We start from the raw sequence: 19,691 nt of genomic DNA, 5'->3' as shown, positions 1-19,691 counted from the left end.
AGAAAAAGTTAAAGCTTGAAATTATTCCAGCCTTCTGCAAACTTTAGATTAGGATATAAACTTAATCTGAAGAGCTATGCGTTATGAATTCATAACCATAATGTGCCTATTTCCCAAATGACACAGACAAAATCTCCATACTGTGGGACATTAAAGAATGTTTATTTTCCATGCTATACATATGTAAGTGCACTGGAGCCGAAACATCAAAAATGAAAGCATCACTGATCAATAAAACTTCCCAGCTTGACAAATCTTTCGGAACATGAAGTGATTTCAATTTGTAAGCGAATTGCATTTGCTGCCGCGTGGTGCGAAAATGTCAATCTGTCATTTGGTCATAGCAGGGGACACTTTACCTACCATGACGTCGTTGCCTTTAATCAGAAATTGGGTGTTAAAGGGCCCCGAAATTTCAAATGCTTGAGCAATTTTCCGGGTGGCAATTTTAACCTGAAAGCAGCAAAAAAGGAGAACATATATTCAGTAAAGATATGAGGTTCTCTCTCAGACTTACATCACGTAGTAAATTTAATTGCAAAAATGGTGAGTATACATTTGGTAAAACAAAAAATTTGATTCAAGCACACGTTAAAAAGTAATCAGGTTGGATACCCTAATAAAATACAGAGAATGTAATGACTTAAACCCATTATGATTTAAAATACAAATTAAGCATTCAGTTCTACAATTTCGCCCACCTATTTTGTCCTTGCTTTTCTGTGGCTAAGAAATGCATGTACCTCTGGTATCACTCAGAATGTTCGAATACCTTGTAAATGAAAGGGCACGAAAAACAAGCAAGCAGTAATGTTTCTTATTCAGATGCTAGTTGTTGTTTTTTTTAAATTGAAAAACATCAAGCCCTGAGCATGATCTGATTGTAGTTTGGTGACCTGATCTGCCTAATTGGGCTTTTGCAGATACACCATGGAAGGAATTATATTGCATAATTTGTAATACTACTGGCAAAATATCCCTAATGCAAAAAAAAGACAGAGATGGCAATATCAGCAATAACTATAATGTTAGGAGATGCACAAGGAGGTAGGGGATAGAAAACGACCCAAAATACTACAAGCTTTAAAAGGGATTTAAATGAAAAGTTGCTTTTATGCCTCAAACTGCAGGACTTACAAAAAGTAATGGGTGGAAAATGGTCATTGGCCCTTGGAAGATCACTGCCACACTGTATAGCTTTGGGGTGTTTAAGTCACCATTAGCTCATGTGGTCAGTTATCAAGATGGTTGTGGAGAGTTTTTAAACTGCAACTGCAGCATAAATGGTTATTTTTCAAAAAGCTATAGCTCCAAAGGTTTTTCAGGCTCTTTTAGTCTGAATTTCAAATGCATTACATTGTACTGCTAAGAGTATTTTTACAGTAAAAACTAAACAAAAACAGAAATGAGCATGTTGGTCTCTTTTATGATCATGTGTTGCTGGTAATTGTCACTGATTAAGTTGCCCTTTCCATGAGTCAGCCTCTGCTTGCTTACAACAGGAGTTCATGAGTTTTGTCATTTATATATCAAAAAGATTCAAAACATTTTTTATGGACAAAATTATTATACAACATACTATTAGGATTTAAACAATGCAGAAATTAGGTGCACAAGTTAGAGTTTGTGCAAATTTTGCAAAGTCCAAACAACCTTAAATACTATATACATATGAATATGGGACAGTTTATTAGGTACACCTTTTTATTAGAGACCTTTTTACCTTCAAAACTCAGATAGATTCAGCAAGGTGCTGGAAATATTCCTCAGATAATTTTGGTTGCAGAAGACATGATAGCATGACTTAGTTGCTGCAGATATGTCATCTGCATACCAATGATCTGGATCTCTCGTTCCACCACATCCAAAAGTAAAGGCCATTGGAGGACTTTAAGTAATTATCAAGTTTAAGAAACCACTTTTAGAGAATTTGAGCATTGTGGCTGGGTCCATAATCCTGCTGGACCATTACACTTTACTCATACGGTACTAATGTGTCACCAGCTCAAGCTATGTGTCACCAGCTCAATCATGAATAACAGTTTTAAATGGTTATCATAAAGTGTATCTATGATTAAAGTCTGATATGGAGTGAAATTGAGCATCTGAGAGGAATCATGATGCAGTTTGACTGCAATTCACCACCTTAACATCTGCGTCGTCAATTTCCCGTCTCCGAAATGAGCGTACGCCATCACAGGGGTCAGAGTTGCCATGAAGACTGCACATTCCCTGTCATGTTTCTTTTCATAGATCCCAACGTTTGTGTGGAAAGTGACGTACACAAGTTTCAGGCCCCATTTTGTGCATACGTAATCTTTATAAATGAGACCCCTGACCCACTGTTCCACGGCCAGGATGGACGCCTTATTGCTCCTCCAGTTTAGGTTCAACAATCAGTCAGAGCCTCCTCTGCAGCACATCCATAATTTGAACACACTCTCTGAAGCAATAAACATTTTTATAAATCAATGATTGTCAAGTTTTATTGAGATATAATGAATTGTATCCTAAGGTTCTGTTCCAAGTTTTGGCACACATTTAGAGATGATATGATAAATACTTTGATTGTAAAGAGTGGATTTTTGAGCATTTTTTTTTTTCATTTTCTATAATCACTTTGCCCAATCTTGTCTGGCCTTTACATTAACAAGGCCTTTTTGTGCACACAATTGACACTCATTTGATGTTTTCTCTTTTACAGACCCCTTTCTGTAAATTTACAGTATGGTAGTGGGTTAAAATTCAGGTAAATCAACTAGTCCATCCATTTCACAACTTGGAAACTCTTCCTCAACATGTTAGGATACCTAAATCCACTGATTTGCTGTCATGTGATAGATTACCTGTATGTATTGATAACCAGCTGAATGTGTAATTGATGTAATTGATTGATGCATTTGTAATTGATTTTTGTAATTGTAATTGATGTAATTGTAATTGATGAGTGTAAATTTGTCTAACTGCTTTATTAAGAGGTGTAACATGTTCTATGTTCCATGTGTTTTATCTTGTCAAGATCAAAGCCTAATAACTTCTCAGTGACCATGATTGACTAAAGTTGCTGTTTTTGGCATCTTTTTTTCCCACGTATAACAGGTTTATCTGAGACACCTTAGCCTGACAAATACTGACATGAAGTTTAAAAATGTTGGTCGTCTTCTAAAGCGGGAAACTGAACATTTATAAAAAGTGGAAAAATCTTCTGCCGTTATTTCGAAAACAAATTAATTTTGTTATAAGGTGCAATAGCAATTAGCTAGACACTCAGATTAAGTGTTCCAACTTGCCATGATTCTACAACATTATAACCATCATGGAGGTCCTGGAGGCCATGGGGTGATATGTCTATTGTGATGGGGACAAAACTATGCAATACAATAAGTGATTGTAAAGTATGACATAATAACCTTTTCTAGAGCTCCCTGGCTGATAGTTTGGGTTGGGAGCATTAGGGTGGCGTCTCCTGAGTGTACGCCAGCATCTTCTACATGCTCTGTTATGGCATGGACAAGAACCTGAAAAGAAAGGGATATGTTGAAAAAGACAAAAAAATGTATATCAGCTTGGGAAAAATATAGCTATACAAAGTCAAAGAGAGGCCTATACATCTCTACTTTCACAGCTTTGGTATTGCCAAAACAAAAATGCTTTAGGCTTCTCAGTTCTCCGAAGTGAATGTGTTTGTACTTAAAGTATGAGATGAACAGCACACACATTAAATTGTTAACATTTGCAAAGCAGATTCAACATCACATTTAATAAGGTCACCACATCATTTTAAGGAAATGATCTTGTACTTTCTGCTGAGCATCATAACCAACTAAAGGAGTGTTCCACTGCACTCCACTTATCTCATATTTTTTATATAGAAAATATTCCAAATCTACTCAGTGTCCCGAATTTATCCTTTCCGATAGAGAGCATATCGTAATATTCTATATTTTACTTATTGCTACAGTGTTTTATAACTGAATTCACACTTTTATCTTACCTTTTACCCTGGTAAAGGAATAATGCAATTGAAAATTTTTGAATCAAAAGAGTAACTGCATGTTTCACCCAAAAGAGAAAAGATATGAATCACCCACCAACTCAGTGCAAGAATGTGTCTGTAAATGAGCTGCCGTGTCATTAGCTCATTTGAACTCCTGCTTACCACAGCATTAATTAGCACTCTTCAGATACAGCCTGTAATTAATACGTATTATCTCCAACTTTTTTACTCTCCTGTGCACATAGACACAAGTTATGGGGGCTGTTTGGTATTCTCTGAAAGGATGGCTTGTTAATGTGATACTGAAGATAAAGGAGGAGCTGTATTCAGAGAAGACAGAGGGAGAAAATCTACCGTGGAACTGGATAGCCCACGTACAAACTGACACCCTTGAAATGACTTTTGCGACTAAACAATAGAAAAACAGACAGGATGTTCAGGAGAAATCACTAACTGCAGCTTACCCTGCAGATGGAACTTTAGGAGTATTTAAAAGTTATGCCACTGTTATTCAATCACTTTATTTGTCTACTGCAGGCTTTACAATATTAGTCTGCACTCAAACAAAGAATACTGACAGAATGAATAATGTTGAGCAACAGAGATGAATAACAATAACTTTTATAAAAGAAAAAAATGCCTAAACGTGGAAAAATTGCTAATAGAAGTCTGAAAAATAATGTCCCGTTCTAAGCTGCAACACTGAGCAACATTACGTTACATCATGTAGAAGATGTTTAATAGCTACAGAGATTTTAAAACAAGCAAACTGAATCTCCATCTATTCAGATGCATAATATTAATAATCCAATTACATTTTATCTATATAGCACCAATTCACAACACATGTCATCTCTAGACACTTTACAAAGTCAAATTCGATCAAATGATACACATTGGTCAAAACGTTTACTATCTAAGGAAACCCAACAGATCGCATTGTCTTGACAAGCAGCATTCCCTCCTCCTGAAGAAGCGTAGAGCCACAGTGGCCAGCCATCTGCATTGTTGATGTTCCCTCATACTGAGCATGCATGAAGAAGCAGCGGAGAGGAAAACTCCCTTTTAAAAGGAAGGGAAACCTCGAGCAGAACCAGGCTCAGTGTGAATGGTCATCAGTCATGACTGACTGGGGGTTGGAGAAGACAGAGCAGAGACAAAAAAGCACAGAAGCACACATTGATCCAGGAATCTTTTCTATGTTAGAGGGTAATGGCGGATGATCTGCCTCCCCTGGTGTCACAGCTAATGCAACGCCAGACCAGGTGTACCTACTATGAAGAGAAAAAGATAGAGAGAAAAAAAGTTAAAAGTTGAAATGATAAACAATGCAAATTGGAGAACAGTAGGATGATTAAGCAGAGTGAGAAAAATAGATCCTGATGTCCTCTAGCAGCCTAAGCATTTAGCAGCATAACCACAGAGATAGCTCAGGATAACCTTAATATACTCTAATTGTAAGTTTAGTCAAAAAGGAAAGTTTTAAGCCTAGTCTTAAAAGTAGACAGTGTGTCCTCTCGGAACAAATGTTGGTTCCAAAGGAGAGGAGCCTGATAACTAAAAGATCTGCCTTCCATTCTACTGTAGGAGACTCTAGGAACCACTTGTAGACCTGCAGTCTGAGAGGGAATTGCTCTGTTAGGAACATACGGGGTAATCAGAGCTCTGATATATGATGGAGCTTGATTATTAAGGGCTTTATACGTTAGAAGGAGAATCTGAAATTATATTCTTGATTTAACAGGAAGCCAATGAGGGATGCTAAAATAGTAGAAAAATATGATCTCTCTTCTTAATTTTCATCAGAACTCTTGCTGCAGCATTTTGGATCAGCTGAAGGCTTTGAACTGCATTTTGTGGACCTCCTGAATGAAGAATTACAATAATCAAGCCTTGAAGTAACAAATGCAAGGAATCGTTTTTCAGCATCACCTGGACATAATATTTCTAATTTTGGAAATGTTCTGGAGCTAAAAAAGGAATCCCTGGAAACCTGTTTAATGTGGGATTTTAATGACATGTCCTGGTGAAAATCTTCAAGGTTTTTTTACTTTATTACAAGAGGCTAATTTAATGCCATCCAGATTAGGTCCGTCCGTCCGTTTTCTTCCACTTATCCGGGGTCGGGTCGTGGGGGTAGGAGCTTCAGTAGGGAGGCCCAGAAGTCCCTCTCCCCGGCCACTTGGGCCAGCTCCTCCGGGGGGATCCCAAGGTGTTCCCAGGCCAGCTGAGAGACATAGTCCCTCCAGTGTGTCCTGGGTCTTCTCCTGGGCCTCATCCCGGTGGGACGTGCCCGGAACACCTCACCAGGGAGGCATCCAGGAGGCTTCCTAATCAGATGCCAGAGCCACCTCAACTGGCTCCTCTCAACGTGGAGAAGCAGCGGCTCTACTCTGAGTCCTCCCCGGATGACTGAGCTCCTCACCCTATCTCTAAGGTAGAGCCCAGACACACTACGGAGAAAACTCATTTCAGCCGCTTGTATCCGGGATCTCGTTCTTTCGGTCACGACCCAAAGCTCATGACCATAGATGAGGGTAGGAACGTAGATCAACCGGTAAATCAAGAGCTTCGCCTTTTGGCTCAGCTCTCTCTTCACCACAACAGATCTGTGATTAATTAATAATTTTTTTGAGGATTCTGGCCCAAATATTACAACTTCTATCTTCTCAGAATTTAAAAGTAGAAAATTCAAAGTCATCCAGGTTTTGATGTCATCATGCCTGTTGTTGAGGTAATTGATTGGATTCATCAGAATAAATATGTTTTATTTATATTTAATATTTTATTTATGGATAAATATAACTGAGTGTCATCAGCATAACAGTTGAAATTAATCCATTGCTGCTTAATAAGTTTACCAGTTGGAAGCATATATATAGTAAAGGGAATTGGTCCAAGGACTGAACCCTGTGGTACTCCACAAGTAACCCCAGAGTTTGAAGGTTTATTTTTAACAAGAACAAACTGGAATCTGTACAGATAAGATTAAACCAGGATCGTGCTTTCCACTTAATCCCTACAGTATGTTAAAGTCTTTCTAGGAGAATATCATGATAAACTGTATCAAATGCAGCACTGAGATCTAACAGGACAAGTAAAGACACAAGTTCATTATCTGAGGCCATGAGAATATCATTAGTGACCTTCACCAGATCTGATTCAGTGCTATGATGAGCTCTGAAGCCTGACTGAAACTCTTCAAATAGGCCATTAATTTATAAATGTTTACATACTTTCTCAAGAATTTTAGATAAGAATGGAAGGTTAGATATAGGTCTATAATTTATTAAGTCATCTTGATCAAGAGATGGTTTCTTAAGTAAAGGTTTAATAACAGCTATTTTAAAATCCTGTGGTACATAACCATTTACTAAGGATAGATTAATCATGTCTAAAATAGGGGCATCAATCAAAGGGAATACCTCCTTAAATAACTTGGTTGTGATTGGGTCAAACATACAAGTTGAAGGTTTAGATGAAGCTAAAATTTTAGATAACTCAGAAAGCTCTACTACATCTAAACAGTTCAAACAGCGATCAGGTTCTAAAGATTCCTCCAACGCCGTCCTCACGTACTGAGGACGAGGTGATCTTGTTTGGAAGGATGGCAATAATTTTATTTTCAATACAATGAATTTTATTTATGAAGTCATTAATGCTGAGAGTTGAGGGAATGGATGGTTCAACACAGCTATGACTCTAAGTTTGGCGAGTATACTAAAGAGAAACCCATGATTATTTTATTCTCCTCTATTAATGATGAACTATATGCTGCTCTAACTCTGCTAAAGGTCTTTTTATACAACAGTAGACTGTTTTTCCAAATAGGATTACTCTAGATGTGTAGAGTGCCATATTCTCTCCAATTTCCTAACGTTGTGCTCCAAAGACTGCAGTCTAAATTAAACCATGGAGCCAGCTTCCTGTAAATAATCGCCTTCTTTGTCAAGGAGGCTACGTTGGCTAATGCAAATGTAAAAAAGAAAGTCACACCATCAACAAAGGCATCTGCTGGGCATTTCTGTGATACTGAGGATATTAAAAGGGGGACAGACTCCTTAAAGATTGATACAGCATTATCTGATGAAGATCCATTATAATGAAACCTTCTTTTGGGGGAGGAGAAGTCAGTTAAATTAAACTCAAAGGTTATGAAAACTTGTCAGATAGGACAGGGTTGTGAGGATATATTGGTAATTCTTCACAATCAATGCCATATGTGAGCACAAGGTCCAAAGTATGAAAGCAGGAATACGTTGGTTTATGCACTTTTTGAGCAAAACCAATTAAATCTAGGATAGTATTAAAGGCTAAATTGTTTATTAAAGGTTATCACATTCCGTGTCAACATGAATGTTAAAATCCCCTACTATAATATCCTTGCCAGTGTTTCACACTAAATCAGATAAGAAATTTGAGGACTGATCTAAAACTGAGAGTAAGGGCCTGGTGGAAGATACAAAACAACAAATAGAAGAGGTCGTATTGCTTTGCAGTTTGGATGAGGGAAACTAGGGGGTAAATATTAAAACTAATTGTAGTTAATAAGCATAATAGTAAGATACACGTAATAAGAAGAATAACAATGCGAAGAATAATGATAAGGATTGATACCTTGCCACTGTTAGCCACAGCGTCAACTTCTACCTCCCTGGCACCACGTATGAACTTTGTGATGACAACTGGATGCTCCTGGAGGAAACACAACAGGATGATTTTTTTTTTTTAACGAAACAAAATAAATAAATAAACCACAGATTTGGACAGTACTGACCTCCCAAAACAAGATTAAGATGTGTGACACAATTTTTTAACACAGCATTTAGCAAAAATCTGAACAAGACTATTTAAAATCAAACTAATAACGTACAGTGACTGATTAAAAAAAGTGCCTCGTGTTTTTAAGATTGTAAGAATATTTGAATATTCCCAATGTACTGTTCTCAAATTACTGTTCTCATAACTAAAGACAAATCTTAAGTTTCAGACTTCTCAGCTGTGCTTTTTGACAAATACACCACACAGAACCAATGTGAAGGCATTTTGAGGTTAATATGGTTATCAACCAGGTTGATTCTGCATACAGGCCCCGACTTCTTGTGCCAACTTTAAACATCTGAGTGAACATAGCAATGAAAGTCCAATTTAAAATAAAGTGAGAATGCTGTGGTTTCCTAAAAGCCATCTATAATTTTCATAAAGGTACTACATAACTGAAATGTCCCAAGAAACTGAAAGTAAAAATACAAGCAAAATAACTACTGAAAAATATTAGCTGTTTCCAGAAAAAAATTAAAAGGTACAAAAGATAGAAAGTATGATAGACTGCAGACCCAGGTGGCATCAACTCTAGACTCCTGAGGTGCTACATAGCTCAGTAGTGGGGCATCATGGGATACAAGATCACATGAACCCAAACCTGGAAAAGTACCTACAGATATGGAATATATTCTGTGTGGTACCCATGCCAAATACCACACATTTGATGGGCCTCAGCAGTTACAGGCCAGTAGCACAGACCTTTGCATCAGATGAAGATCCTCGATTGGTTGGTACTTAAGTATCTTGGTGCCCTGGTGAGATCTTTGATGGATGCATTGCAGTTCGCCTAACCTTTTTCATCCATGTTGATGTTGGCAAGTGTACTCCAAGGTAGCTTGACCCTCTTGACGACTCCAAACACATTGTTAAATAATCCCTCTGCCCATGTTTTCCCTTTAAGGGACTCCAGGGCCAAATACTTCTCAGTTATCTCAAAATTGTCATTCATCTTTTTGACAAAAATAAAAGCTGAGCGGTGTCTTTTATGTCATTACTCTCATCCAGGGACAATGACTATAACTTAAGTGATTAATTTTTTTGTTTAGCTTGCTAGAAAACTCTTAATCATTTAGTATCTTAGAGACAGTGTAAATGATTCGCGATCATCAGATCAGAACTCCTGCAACCACTTGCATGTTGTAAACACTTACTGAGTTGTGAGCATTAGAGATAATAAAGTCTAACAGCAGCTGGCAGGAACGACTTGCAGAAGCGCATATTTGAGCATCTGGGATGCAGCAGTCAGTCACTAAATGAACTCTCCAGTTCTGCAACAGCTTCATGCTTGGGGTGGAAAACATTGTCTATCAATTATGTTTTTTTTTTCTTACAGTCCTTCAGTTTTCTATCACCTGCACTGGGTCCTGGGGACATCCAAGGACATCTCCTAATGAGCTCATCCAGCCGCTTCCTCTCAGCTACAGATAAGTTGCTGCTCCAACAGACCACATCATAAAAGATGGCTGATGCCACCACAGAGTCAAAGAAGGTCTTTGGGAGCTTCCCTTGCACTCCAAAAGACATTAGTTTAACTTGAATATTGCATTTTTATCTGAATATGTCATATTATTAATAATTCCACACCATTTTCCTCTTTGCTTTTCTGATAAATTATTTATTTTGCATGATAATTCCCTTTTCTTTAACCTTTAGGTATATCTGCATGCTCAAGTTGCCTTTCACTTTCCTGCACATACACAGGAATGACCCCACTGTGGGACAAAAAAATATATATATATTTTATTATATTCAAAAACTGAAAGAATAGAAATGAGAGTAAAGAGTTTGAATTTTCATTTTTGGCAAATGGAGGGTTTTGCTGTAATAAATTATGTAGTTTAGAGCTATCACAGTTTGGCAACCTGTTTGTTACTACATTGCCACAAACTTGGAGAATCTAGTAAAAGGTCACACTGTAAGGTCCATATTCTACAAGCACATTTCACTTTCTAGCATTGTTTTATATGTACTTCCATTAAATATATTTTATATTATATTATCTTCAAAAGAAATTTAAACTCTAATTTTTAGAATGCTCACATGTATATTACTATGAAATTATATACAGTATAAATAGGCTAATATTTAAGAACACCTACTGCAAAAATTCGGCTAAAATAACCAGGTCTGTTAAGTCTTTCTTGGGGAAATTAATAAGTTTCCTTACCTAAGGTCTCTGCCCTAAAATACAACCAAAAAAACCAAGTGTGTTTTACTCCAAACTACATTAGCATACTGTAGACAGCAACCAAAAGATATAGATGGTTGCAGTGGATGGGTTTCCACTCTCTTTGTAATTGAGTCATACACTACAAAAGGGCAGATACATTTCTGCTAAAGGATTGGGTGGGTTAGGATAAAAAAGAGCCTGTGTAACCTTGCTGCCAGGTTAAAGTCAAATGTATGATGTCACAGATCAAAAACATCACTCAATGTTGACACACAGTGTGCATAAGACTGGTGACATAAAGACAGTCATAGCATAGGAAATAAGTCAGAGCTTCAAGATAAAAGATAATAAGTTTGATATTTCAGACCTTACATATTTTTCACATGCACTAAGTACCAAACTCAAAGGCTATTTCGGAAATTGAAAGTTTATTGGCTTAAGTCAATCTAGACACTGCTCAGGATTAAAGTAAATGTCTGTTATGATCCTTTTGGGTTTGGGTTTTCGTTATATTTTGTGTTTGTGTTGGGATCTTTCTGAGTTCTTTGTTCAAAATGTCTTGTGGTCTTCAATTTTGTATTAATTATTAGTAGAACAGTGTAATTATATTACTTTATTCCTTTGTGTTTCGTTTCTTAGTTTATTATTGTGTTCTGTACTGTTGTGCATTTGGATTCATTTTGTTTTGTACTTTCTTGCTGTCTAGCTTAGTTTATTTTGTGTTAATTATTCACCTTCCCTAACGCTGTGTGTGCATGGTGATGAAGACAGTACATTTTCATAAACCATTAGGTATGCTGTATTTATTCATTGGCTCTGTAATACTACCAAAGAAACAAAAAAGAAAAAAAAGTTAAAAAAAACACCGGGCAAGTGCAAAGCAGACAACTCATGTGAAGTAAACACAGTGCCGTGTCAGAGAATCAGACATAGGGGACACGCTGTGTAGAGTGGGCTTGTTAGAAAGGAAGAGTCCAAGGACGCTAACAGCCATAACAAAGCCCTAACACAGGACGGCGCCATCTTTGCTGTTATATGTGAGAGGGATGCACATGTGGTTTACAAGGGGAAGCAAAGCTACAACGTCATTGTTTCAAAAAAGATGTGGCTCGCATGTGCACATGGAAAGATTAAACCAGCATTTTGAAATGTATCCACACTGGGACCTGGTTCCAAAAAATATTGTTTTTTGGTCTTCCAAAACACTGCATCCATGAAGACGAACAATTTAAAACGACAAAATGAATCTCGGATACACCTAATCTCATCTCTGTGGGCACGGGACCTCATTCTGCCTGTTTGCGCACTTTCTCAGCTGTTCCCCATCCCCTGGTTAACTCACCTCCATTCAATGTCATTCTTCACTTGTCCTCAAATATATAAGCTCACTGTTTGTAATTATTCTGCGCCCTCAGTACCGATCAATTCTGCTCAACACTGCTCAATTATGCTCTAGTTGTTCTGGTTGTTTATGAACCGAGAACCTGGAAAATCCAATTTAGGAATACAAAGAGATACACAATAAGACCATGTTATATGAATTGGGTAAGCATATAAACCACAATTTATGGATCCGCTGGAGTTATACCAAACATTTTTATACCAAACATAGATAAGAATTACAAAACACAACACAAACACAGTTTCTACAAAAAAAAATAATAATAATAATTTTATGACCACCATGGGGAAACCAGGGATAGATAACCACAAACACTTGTTGTAAAAAAAAATAAAAAATATTGATACTGATGGAGAGAACTACAGGGCAACACAGTTACTGTATTATGAGTGCATAGCTGTGTGTGAACATGCAAAATGTGTGGCATGGGCTTTAAGTGAATTGTGCTCAGTAATGGTTGCATAGAGCCACTGTCATCTCCCCTCCAGGAACAAGAAACAAGCAGAGAGGCCCCAAACACCCAGAAAACCAGCCGCCCGACAGGCATAGGGGTCTGACAGCCCACAACGCGGACACCACACATCCATCCAGTGGAAAACAGACATGAGGCCAGGAAAGAGCCGCCTCTGCCAGGATAATGCCCCTCGAACCAGAGTTGACAGCCTTCTGAACCCACCAGGCCATGGTCACCAAAGCGTGAGTGAGGTGTGGAAACCACACCCCACAGGAAGTGGTCAGTCACAAAGGCTCAACGTGAACTGCTTCACCACCAGTGCACCGCCCCAGGAGCCCGTATTACATGTAGGTGGGAACAGTACCAAGCAGGAAAGAGAGGCAAATCGGAGGCAACCCCACCCCAGGCCAGGAATAACATGGGCAGGCTATGTGAGAAATGACTTAGGGTAAATGATATACTTTGTATCAGTGTCCATCATTCTTCCCTAAGATGACTTCAGCTTGTTCAGAATGCAGCTAAAACCAACACCTTTAAACGTGAGCATATTATCCCATTCCTATTCCTTTTGGTTATTTTATATTAGGTTTTAAAATCTTAATGTTTGTTTTTAAAGTGTTGAATGTACTAGCCCCACCCTACGTATCTGAACTTTTAAGTCTTCCTGTACATGGGAGATCTTTGAAATCATCAAGTTGCCTTTCATTAGATGTCACAAGAACTAGGTTAAAGCACTGGGGTGACCAGGCCTTTAGATCTGTGCTTAACTTCTGACCAGAGAATATTTATTTCTAAGCTTAAGCCTTATTTTTTAGACATGCTTTTAATACTGTGTAGTGGAATGGCATTTTCTTTATTTTATTGTTGTTCTTGTGTATTTCTTTTGTGATGTATAACTTTGACCGCACTTCTTTGTGATGTAACTTTTACTGCATAGTGCTTCGTTCGCCTTAGTTGGTTGTTGCTAAGTGCTATATGAATCAATCAATCAATCAATCAATCAATCAATCAATATACCCGATATCATTCTTGTCTATTCATGGAAGCAAAATGTATGAAAATTGTAGAAAAGACATAAGGAGGGAGACCTATAGCAGCAGTTCTGTCTATTGTGCAGACATGTACACTTAGATTTAACACTTTCTCTCACCTGGGAAACCTGTGTAGCCTCCTCCAAGAAGCGTTTCATTTCTTCTTCCCCATAGACAACATTCATTGCAGAGCCACTGGTGAGACACAAGCAGCAGAAGGAGAGAGAAGAAGAGAGTAAAAGGGGAGAAAACACGAGGGCACGGAAGATGAAGAGAAGCAAGCCAACAGGAGAACATACACGCTTCAAATGGTTGTTGAAAACACTCATTATCTCTCTATTGCATCACTATTACCATAGGGAACAAGGTCTGGAAACAGTCAAAATGAGGAGTGAGAGAGAGTAATGGCGAAGAACAGCTATTTAGGTCGAAAAGCACTTCGGGCTCTTGAAAATGAGTTCAGAACTTCATCATTAAAAAAACAACAGATTTAGGCTAGTTTTGTTGTGGTTGTTGTTTTTGACTTTAGCTGGGTTATCATCCTGTTTGAAATGGAGGGTTTGAGAGAAACAGGATGAAGTAAGGCCACAGGCTTCAGTCAGATCTTTATTCCTCAGCTGTCTATGGCTTACAGGCAGACATATGCCCAGCCCCCTAAAGAATACTGACCCTCTATTCGAATACAGGAAACAGAAGATTTAGAATGCATTCAAATTAGGGCAAATCTTTGACATGGATGACATCTAGTTTCGGTCTCAGTCTTCTCTGGATTTAGAATGAATAATCCAACAAAGTAAAACAATGATTTCAATGTATTGCATATTACAAGCTAAGAGATCTGAAGTAAGCATACCAGTTATGTTAGACAGACACCCAGAGTAGTTTGTGACGGTTATCGGATGGTGTTTAGCCTGTCTAGCCCTGATGGGTTACAGGCTAATTGGAAATGCACCATAGGCACTTTCTAACAAGCTGCTGTAACAACAACAGCCTTCTCTCGTGTGGAAGAGGTTCAGAAGGAAGAAAAATCAAAGTTTTCAGTGTCTGTGTCAAGTTTATAAAATCAATTCAGAAGTAGAACTGGCATGTAAAATGTTATATAAAAGAAAACAGTATTTTTGATGACATGTCTAGAGACGATATTCAGACTCTTACTTAATAGCACCATGTAACTGAGGAGCCTATCTGTGTAACCTTTGTTTTTTGTTTTAGCACAGTTGTGTGAATATGACATGTTCTTATACAGTGGTGGGCACAGCTAACCAAATGGTTAACTTCCCAAACTTATATTCCGCAAAGTAAAATATATAAATCAGCTTTGCAACTGTTAAACCGAAGATAAATAAGCAAATTTGAGGAAGTTAACGTCAGCCACTCACCACTAACAAACGGCTCTCACTCAGTCACATTTCTTTGTCTGAAGACCATTTGTCTGAAGTTAAATGGTGTTGCACGCACACACTTGGCACATGACGGACGTGCACAGTGCTGCATGTTTGAGGGGATATCTGTTTTAGTTCAGAATAAATTACTTTTTAAATTTAACTTTTACCAGGCAATGGAAAGTTATGAGAAGAATATTCTATCCCTCTGTGCTCGGAGTACTGCATTTAGAAAAAAAAACAGTGAGTGTGGGTCTGGAAGCCACTTCAGTGTTGCCAGTTATTGTGAGAGAAACAAGCAACCAGCTTTATTACCTCCATCTTGAAAACGGTATAAATGAACAAGCCAAAGCCGCCGATAATAAGCGGGCGTGGCAACACTAGAAGCTAGAAGCCTGGAACACAGTGCTGAGTGTTTCCTGAGGTCCCTTTTCCCCTCTGTCATCATTATTCAAAAAAAAGTGCAATAATTCATGACTTTTTGGGTTATAAACATCACTAATGTCTTATATTTAATGTGCAACAGTTTTGAAATGAAAAGCAGACATAAAAATTGGTTTCATCATAGCTGTGTAGAAACAAGTTTTACATATGTTACACGTGGTGGATAAATGTCCCTCGAGGATTGCAATAGGGCAGCTGCCCAATGTTTTGTACGGAAGTGTAAAAACCAAAGGATCCCACTGAGCTATGCATCAACTCAAAGGCCCAGCTCCGAGTACAGTCTCCTTCCACCTCATGCGCGGCCAGTGACAAATCCAGAGAGTTTGGTTACAATACTAATTAAAGGGATTAGAGTCACACAGTGACGCGGTGGTTACAGAAAAAAATGTGGGTTCTGGTGTCTTTGTTTTTGAGCAATGGGAGCCAACAGTGGCAGCCGACCACATCATAACAAAAATATGAAAGTTAAGAAGAAAACAGCACAGCTATCAACCATGTTATTTTGTGGAGCCGTGACTCTTACTGTTGTGGACAAGTCTGTGTGGATCTGTATTGAGAGAAAGGACAGTGACGTAAACGGCAGATGAATATCTTGCTGTGGAGGTTATCATACTTACAGTTATCTAAACCAAATAAATAGGACCCTACCTGTCTGCGAACAATTTCTAAAATATTGTGAATGAATGATGCAATTAAGAAAAATTTAGCTCCACAATTATCTATTTTCATATTATCATGACTGTGCCTATCACTGTCCATGTGTATGTAACACATTTTACGCTTTTAACATCAGTTTTAAGAGAGGAAGAGATGTAGGAAGATTTTCACAGATGTGGGCTGCTTTTACATTGGGTTTGCGCAGGAAACTGTCAGTCAGATCTGGCAACCCTGTGCCTGTCTGCCTGCTGTATAAAGATGTAAAATATAGAAGCTAACGATTTTTGCAGTCTTTGGTCAATGTGATTTCATATGAGGTTATGCCACACTTTAATTTGGTTTCTGTTAGAATGCAACTGCAAGCATGTAGATTTTCAAGGCATTAAAGTCCAAGACTTCTATTTTCGGTAGGTAATGCCAGCTTCTCATCGCTAAAGTTGTCTGTTAAAGACAGCTCAAAATATTGACTCACAAATCATTTTGTTTGTGTTCTAAAATAACCATTAAAACTTTGCTTTAGAGCAAGTGCTCTCGTATGTAGCATTGATTTCGAAAGGTCGAAGATTTACAAAAGCTGGAGATCAGAAATTAGTCATAAAACTCTGGTGCATCTCTGCTTGTTACCATTTTCACTGCAAGGGGTGCTTTTGAAGCTGTTCAACAGTGGTCCCACAGAAAGGGATTAGCAGCTATTAAATAAAATTAGACGGAAGAGGAGGACAGTAATGTGTGGGTTATAAAATGTCAGATTTTACTTTCATACCAGGTGGCTTTTTGATAATTCTGGGATTTTTGTTTTAAGTCATTTGAATAAACAGTTACAGTAAAAGTAATGGTTATTGACATCTGTTCATATTGGTAGAGCAACATCTTTTAATTACATTAAAATGTGATCATACTGGTAGAGCAACATCTTTTAATTACATTAAAATGTGATCATACATAGGAATGTATTAAAGAAACAGGCACACTTTAAAGAGAAGAAACCCATTGAGTACAGACTTGTGACCACATAAGTGACCAACATGAGTCACAATGTGGTATCACTCCCTAGCCTTAGCCAAATACAATGGCTATATACCCCCCCCCCCATGTTAACATAAAATTCCGAGATGTTTAATATAGGAAAAGAAATGCTACCAGTGTGAATTATTTGATATGTGTATATAGCCATCTTTCTAAAATCTCAATTTGTTTTCTTTGAAGACAAACTAAGTGTTCTCAAAAAACTGGCCAATACAAAGAAAAGAAAATATTTAAACAATAAATGTGCCTGTGAATTTAAAGTTAATAGCATGGTTTTACCTGAATTATATACTCCCTTTCTTTCTTAGTTCAAGTTATTAAAGCAATTATCCTACATAGATATGCATTTAGTTTTTTTCGCAAACTTTGTCACAATTTCCACTGTATGTACTCAAACTCTGAAGGCTGTTTACACTATGCAGAAATGAAATGTGCCTAAAAGCTAGATCTCATTGTTGTACTGTGTGAAGCACCACTTGCATGTGTCACTCATAGCAATCAAATAGTTTCACAACCAAAGAAAAAAACTAATCCAACAAGAGTTAAACCTGCAAATAAGATGCAGGAACTTTTTGGAAGCTTTGAAATGAGCCCTGAGTACTGATTGCAAAATTTGTTTTGACAGGATAGAATGTGTTTAGTATAAATGTAAGAGAAGTTGTGCAAATTAGATCACACGGAGTTCATAAGATTCTAGTACCCAAGAAAAAAGGGCATAATGTTTCTTTTGAACAGCATTTGGTCATAGTCAGTTATTTTACAGACATAATTATTATTACTTTTAATGTCAAACTTAATTATTGGTAAACACCTCTTAAATGACTTCATTCGCTTTGACATTTAGAAGAGTCTTGAATGTTACTTACTGATGAACACTCTTGTGCTTAGTATTTTCCTTTTGCTGTTTAGACAGATTTGTTTAAAAATAAATAAATAAATAAAAATCACATCTTTCAGAGCCCCAAAAACAACGGAAACAACAAAAACACCATAGGCTCAATTATGCAAAGCTTTCGGTGATCTGTTCTAGGGTGTCTTTCTGACATCTGCTGGGCAGACATTTTACTGCATAGTTAAAGGTTGTGTAACTTTTCAAGTCATTAATCATTATAAATGAAAAAGGTATTTTGATGATTTAGTACTTAGTTAGATAATTAGTAAAACAATGTAATGGTTTGTGCATAAGTGACCACAGCTTCTATTTAATGATAAAAGTGTTCTAAATGTTTTATGCGTTCAAATTGTTTTTTTACTTGGAAACATTTTAGACAAAGATGATAAATTACTGAGAGGAAGTCACAAACTGACTAAATAAAGGTGCTATAAGGAATTGGTACTGGCATATATAGGGTAAAATACTGCTTATAGGTTAAGATAGATATCATCTACTAGTAGTCACCATTTAAAAAATGTCAACACATATAGGAGTGCAAAAAACTATATATGACTGATATTCGGTATTATAACTCACCTAAGAACATATGAGGGCCGCAGCAAACAAGGGTAGCCCACCCGGTTGGCAAATGCAAAGGCATCTTCCTATAAAATACAAACACATAGCAGATACAAGTACATATTTACTAAAGGCCAGAGATTACACAGATACATGTCTTGCATTGAGATGCTGATGAGAAACTGGCTGGTGAAAATAAGAGGATTTTCAGCTTAAACGACCCTGACCATTAACTGTCTAGTCACAAGCAAAAAATAAAATAAAAAAAATAAATAAAGCTGTTTTTGCAATCACTGAATGCACCACAAGTACTAAGCTCAATTCTTTCTAGTTACTCTGGGAAGACTCAATGTTAGGTAATTTCAGTATCCGGTGTTTAAAAATCAAGTCAGAGGAAGAACAAAAAAGGAACTGTTTACAGAGGCATGCCTGCTGTTCATTTAGGCTGCTACAGCAACGAGTTGTGTATAATTTGGTGGTGTGCTGATAATTTTGCTCATAAGTAATTTCCCTACAGTTTTGGTTGTTTCATTCTGTACTTTTTTGGAGGTGTTTGCTACAGATCTTTAATGTGTTTTTCACTTGAGGATATTTCATTTCAATGGGTGAAAGGACTTAACTACCAAGAGTCAACTTCAGTAGAAGTAGAAGTCTAAACATGTAGTCAGACCGTGCTCTATTTAAAAATGTCTGTACCGTTTTGGAAATCTCAGGCATAAGGCGAGATTTACAACAACTAAGGCAAACTACACTTATAATCTCGGGAAGGATAGAAAATAAATATTTTGAAAACGTTTGTTTAATTACAGCAATTAAAATTAAGTTGAAGTTGAGCCAAAATGGTATTCAGC

General features: G+C 37.4%; 1 protein-coding gene across 1 annotated transcript in view; it reads right to left on the bottom strand.

Moving 5' to 3' along the window:
• cps1 (carbamoyl-phosphate synthase 1, mitochondrial) overlaps positions 1–19,691 on the bottom strand; it is a 101,245-nt gene that overhangs the window by 20,643 nt on the left and 60,911 nt on the right. The window contains exons 27-31 of the mRNA XM_036128627.1: positions 18,859–18,926; positions 13,998–14,073; positions 8,615–8,692; positions 3,411–3,518; positions 364–453 (exon numbers count right to left, since the gene is read on the bottom strand). Coding sequence (XP_035984520.1) covers positions 364–453; positions 3,411–3,518; positions 8,615–8,692; positions 13,998–14,073; positions 18,859–18,926 — 420 coding nt within the window. The remainder of the gene's footprint in view (positions 1–363; positions 454–3,410; positions 3,519–8,614; positions 8,693–13,997; positions 14,074–18,858; positions 18,927–19,691) is intronic.

The sequence above is a fragment of the Fundulus heteroclitus genome, unplaced genomic scaffold, assembly GCF_011125445.2.
Source record: "Fundulus heteroclitus isolate FHET01 unplaced genomic scaffold, MU-UCD_Fhet_4.1 scaffold_105, whole genome shotgun sequence".
Taxonomy (NCBI): domain Eukaryota; kingdom Metazoa; phylum Chordata; class Actinopteri; order Cyprinodontiformes; family Fundulidae; genus Fundulus; species Fundulus heteroclitus.
This window is presented reverse-complemented; position numbering and strand designations above follow the sequence as displayed.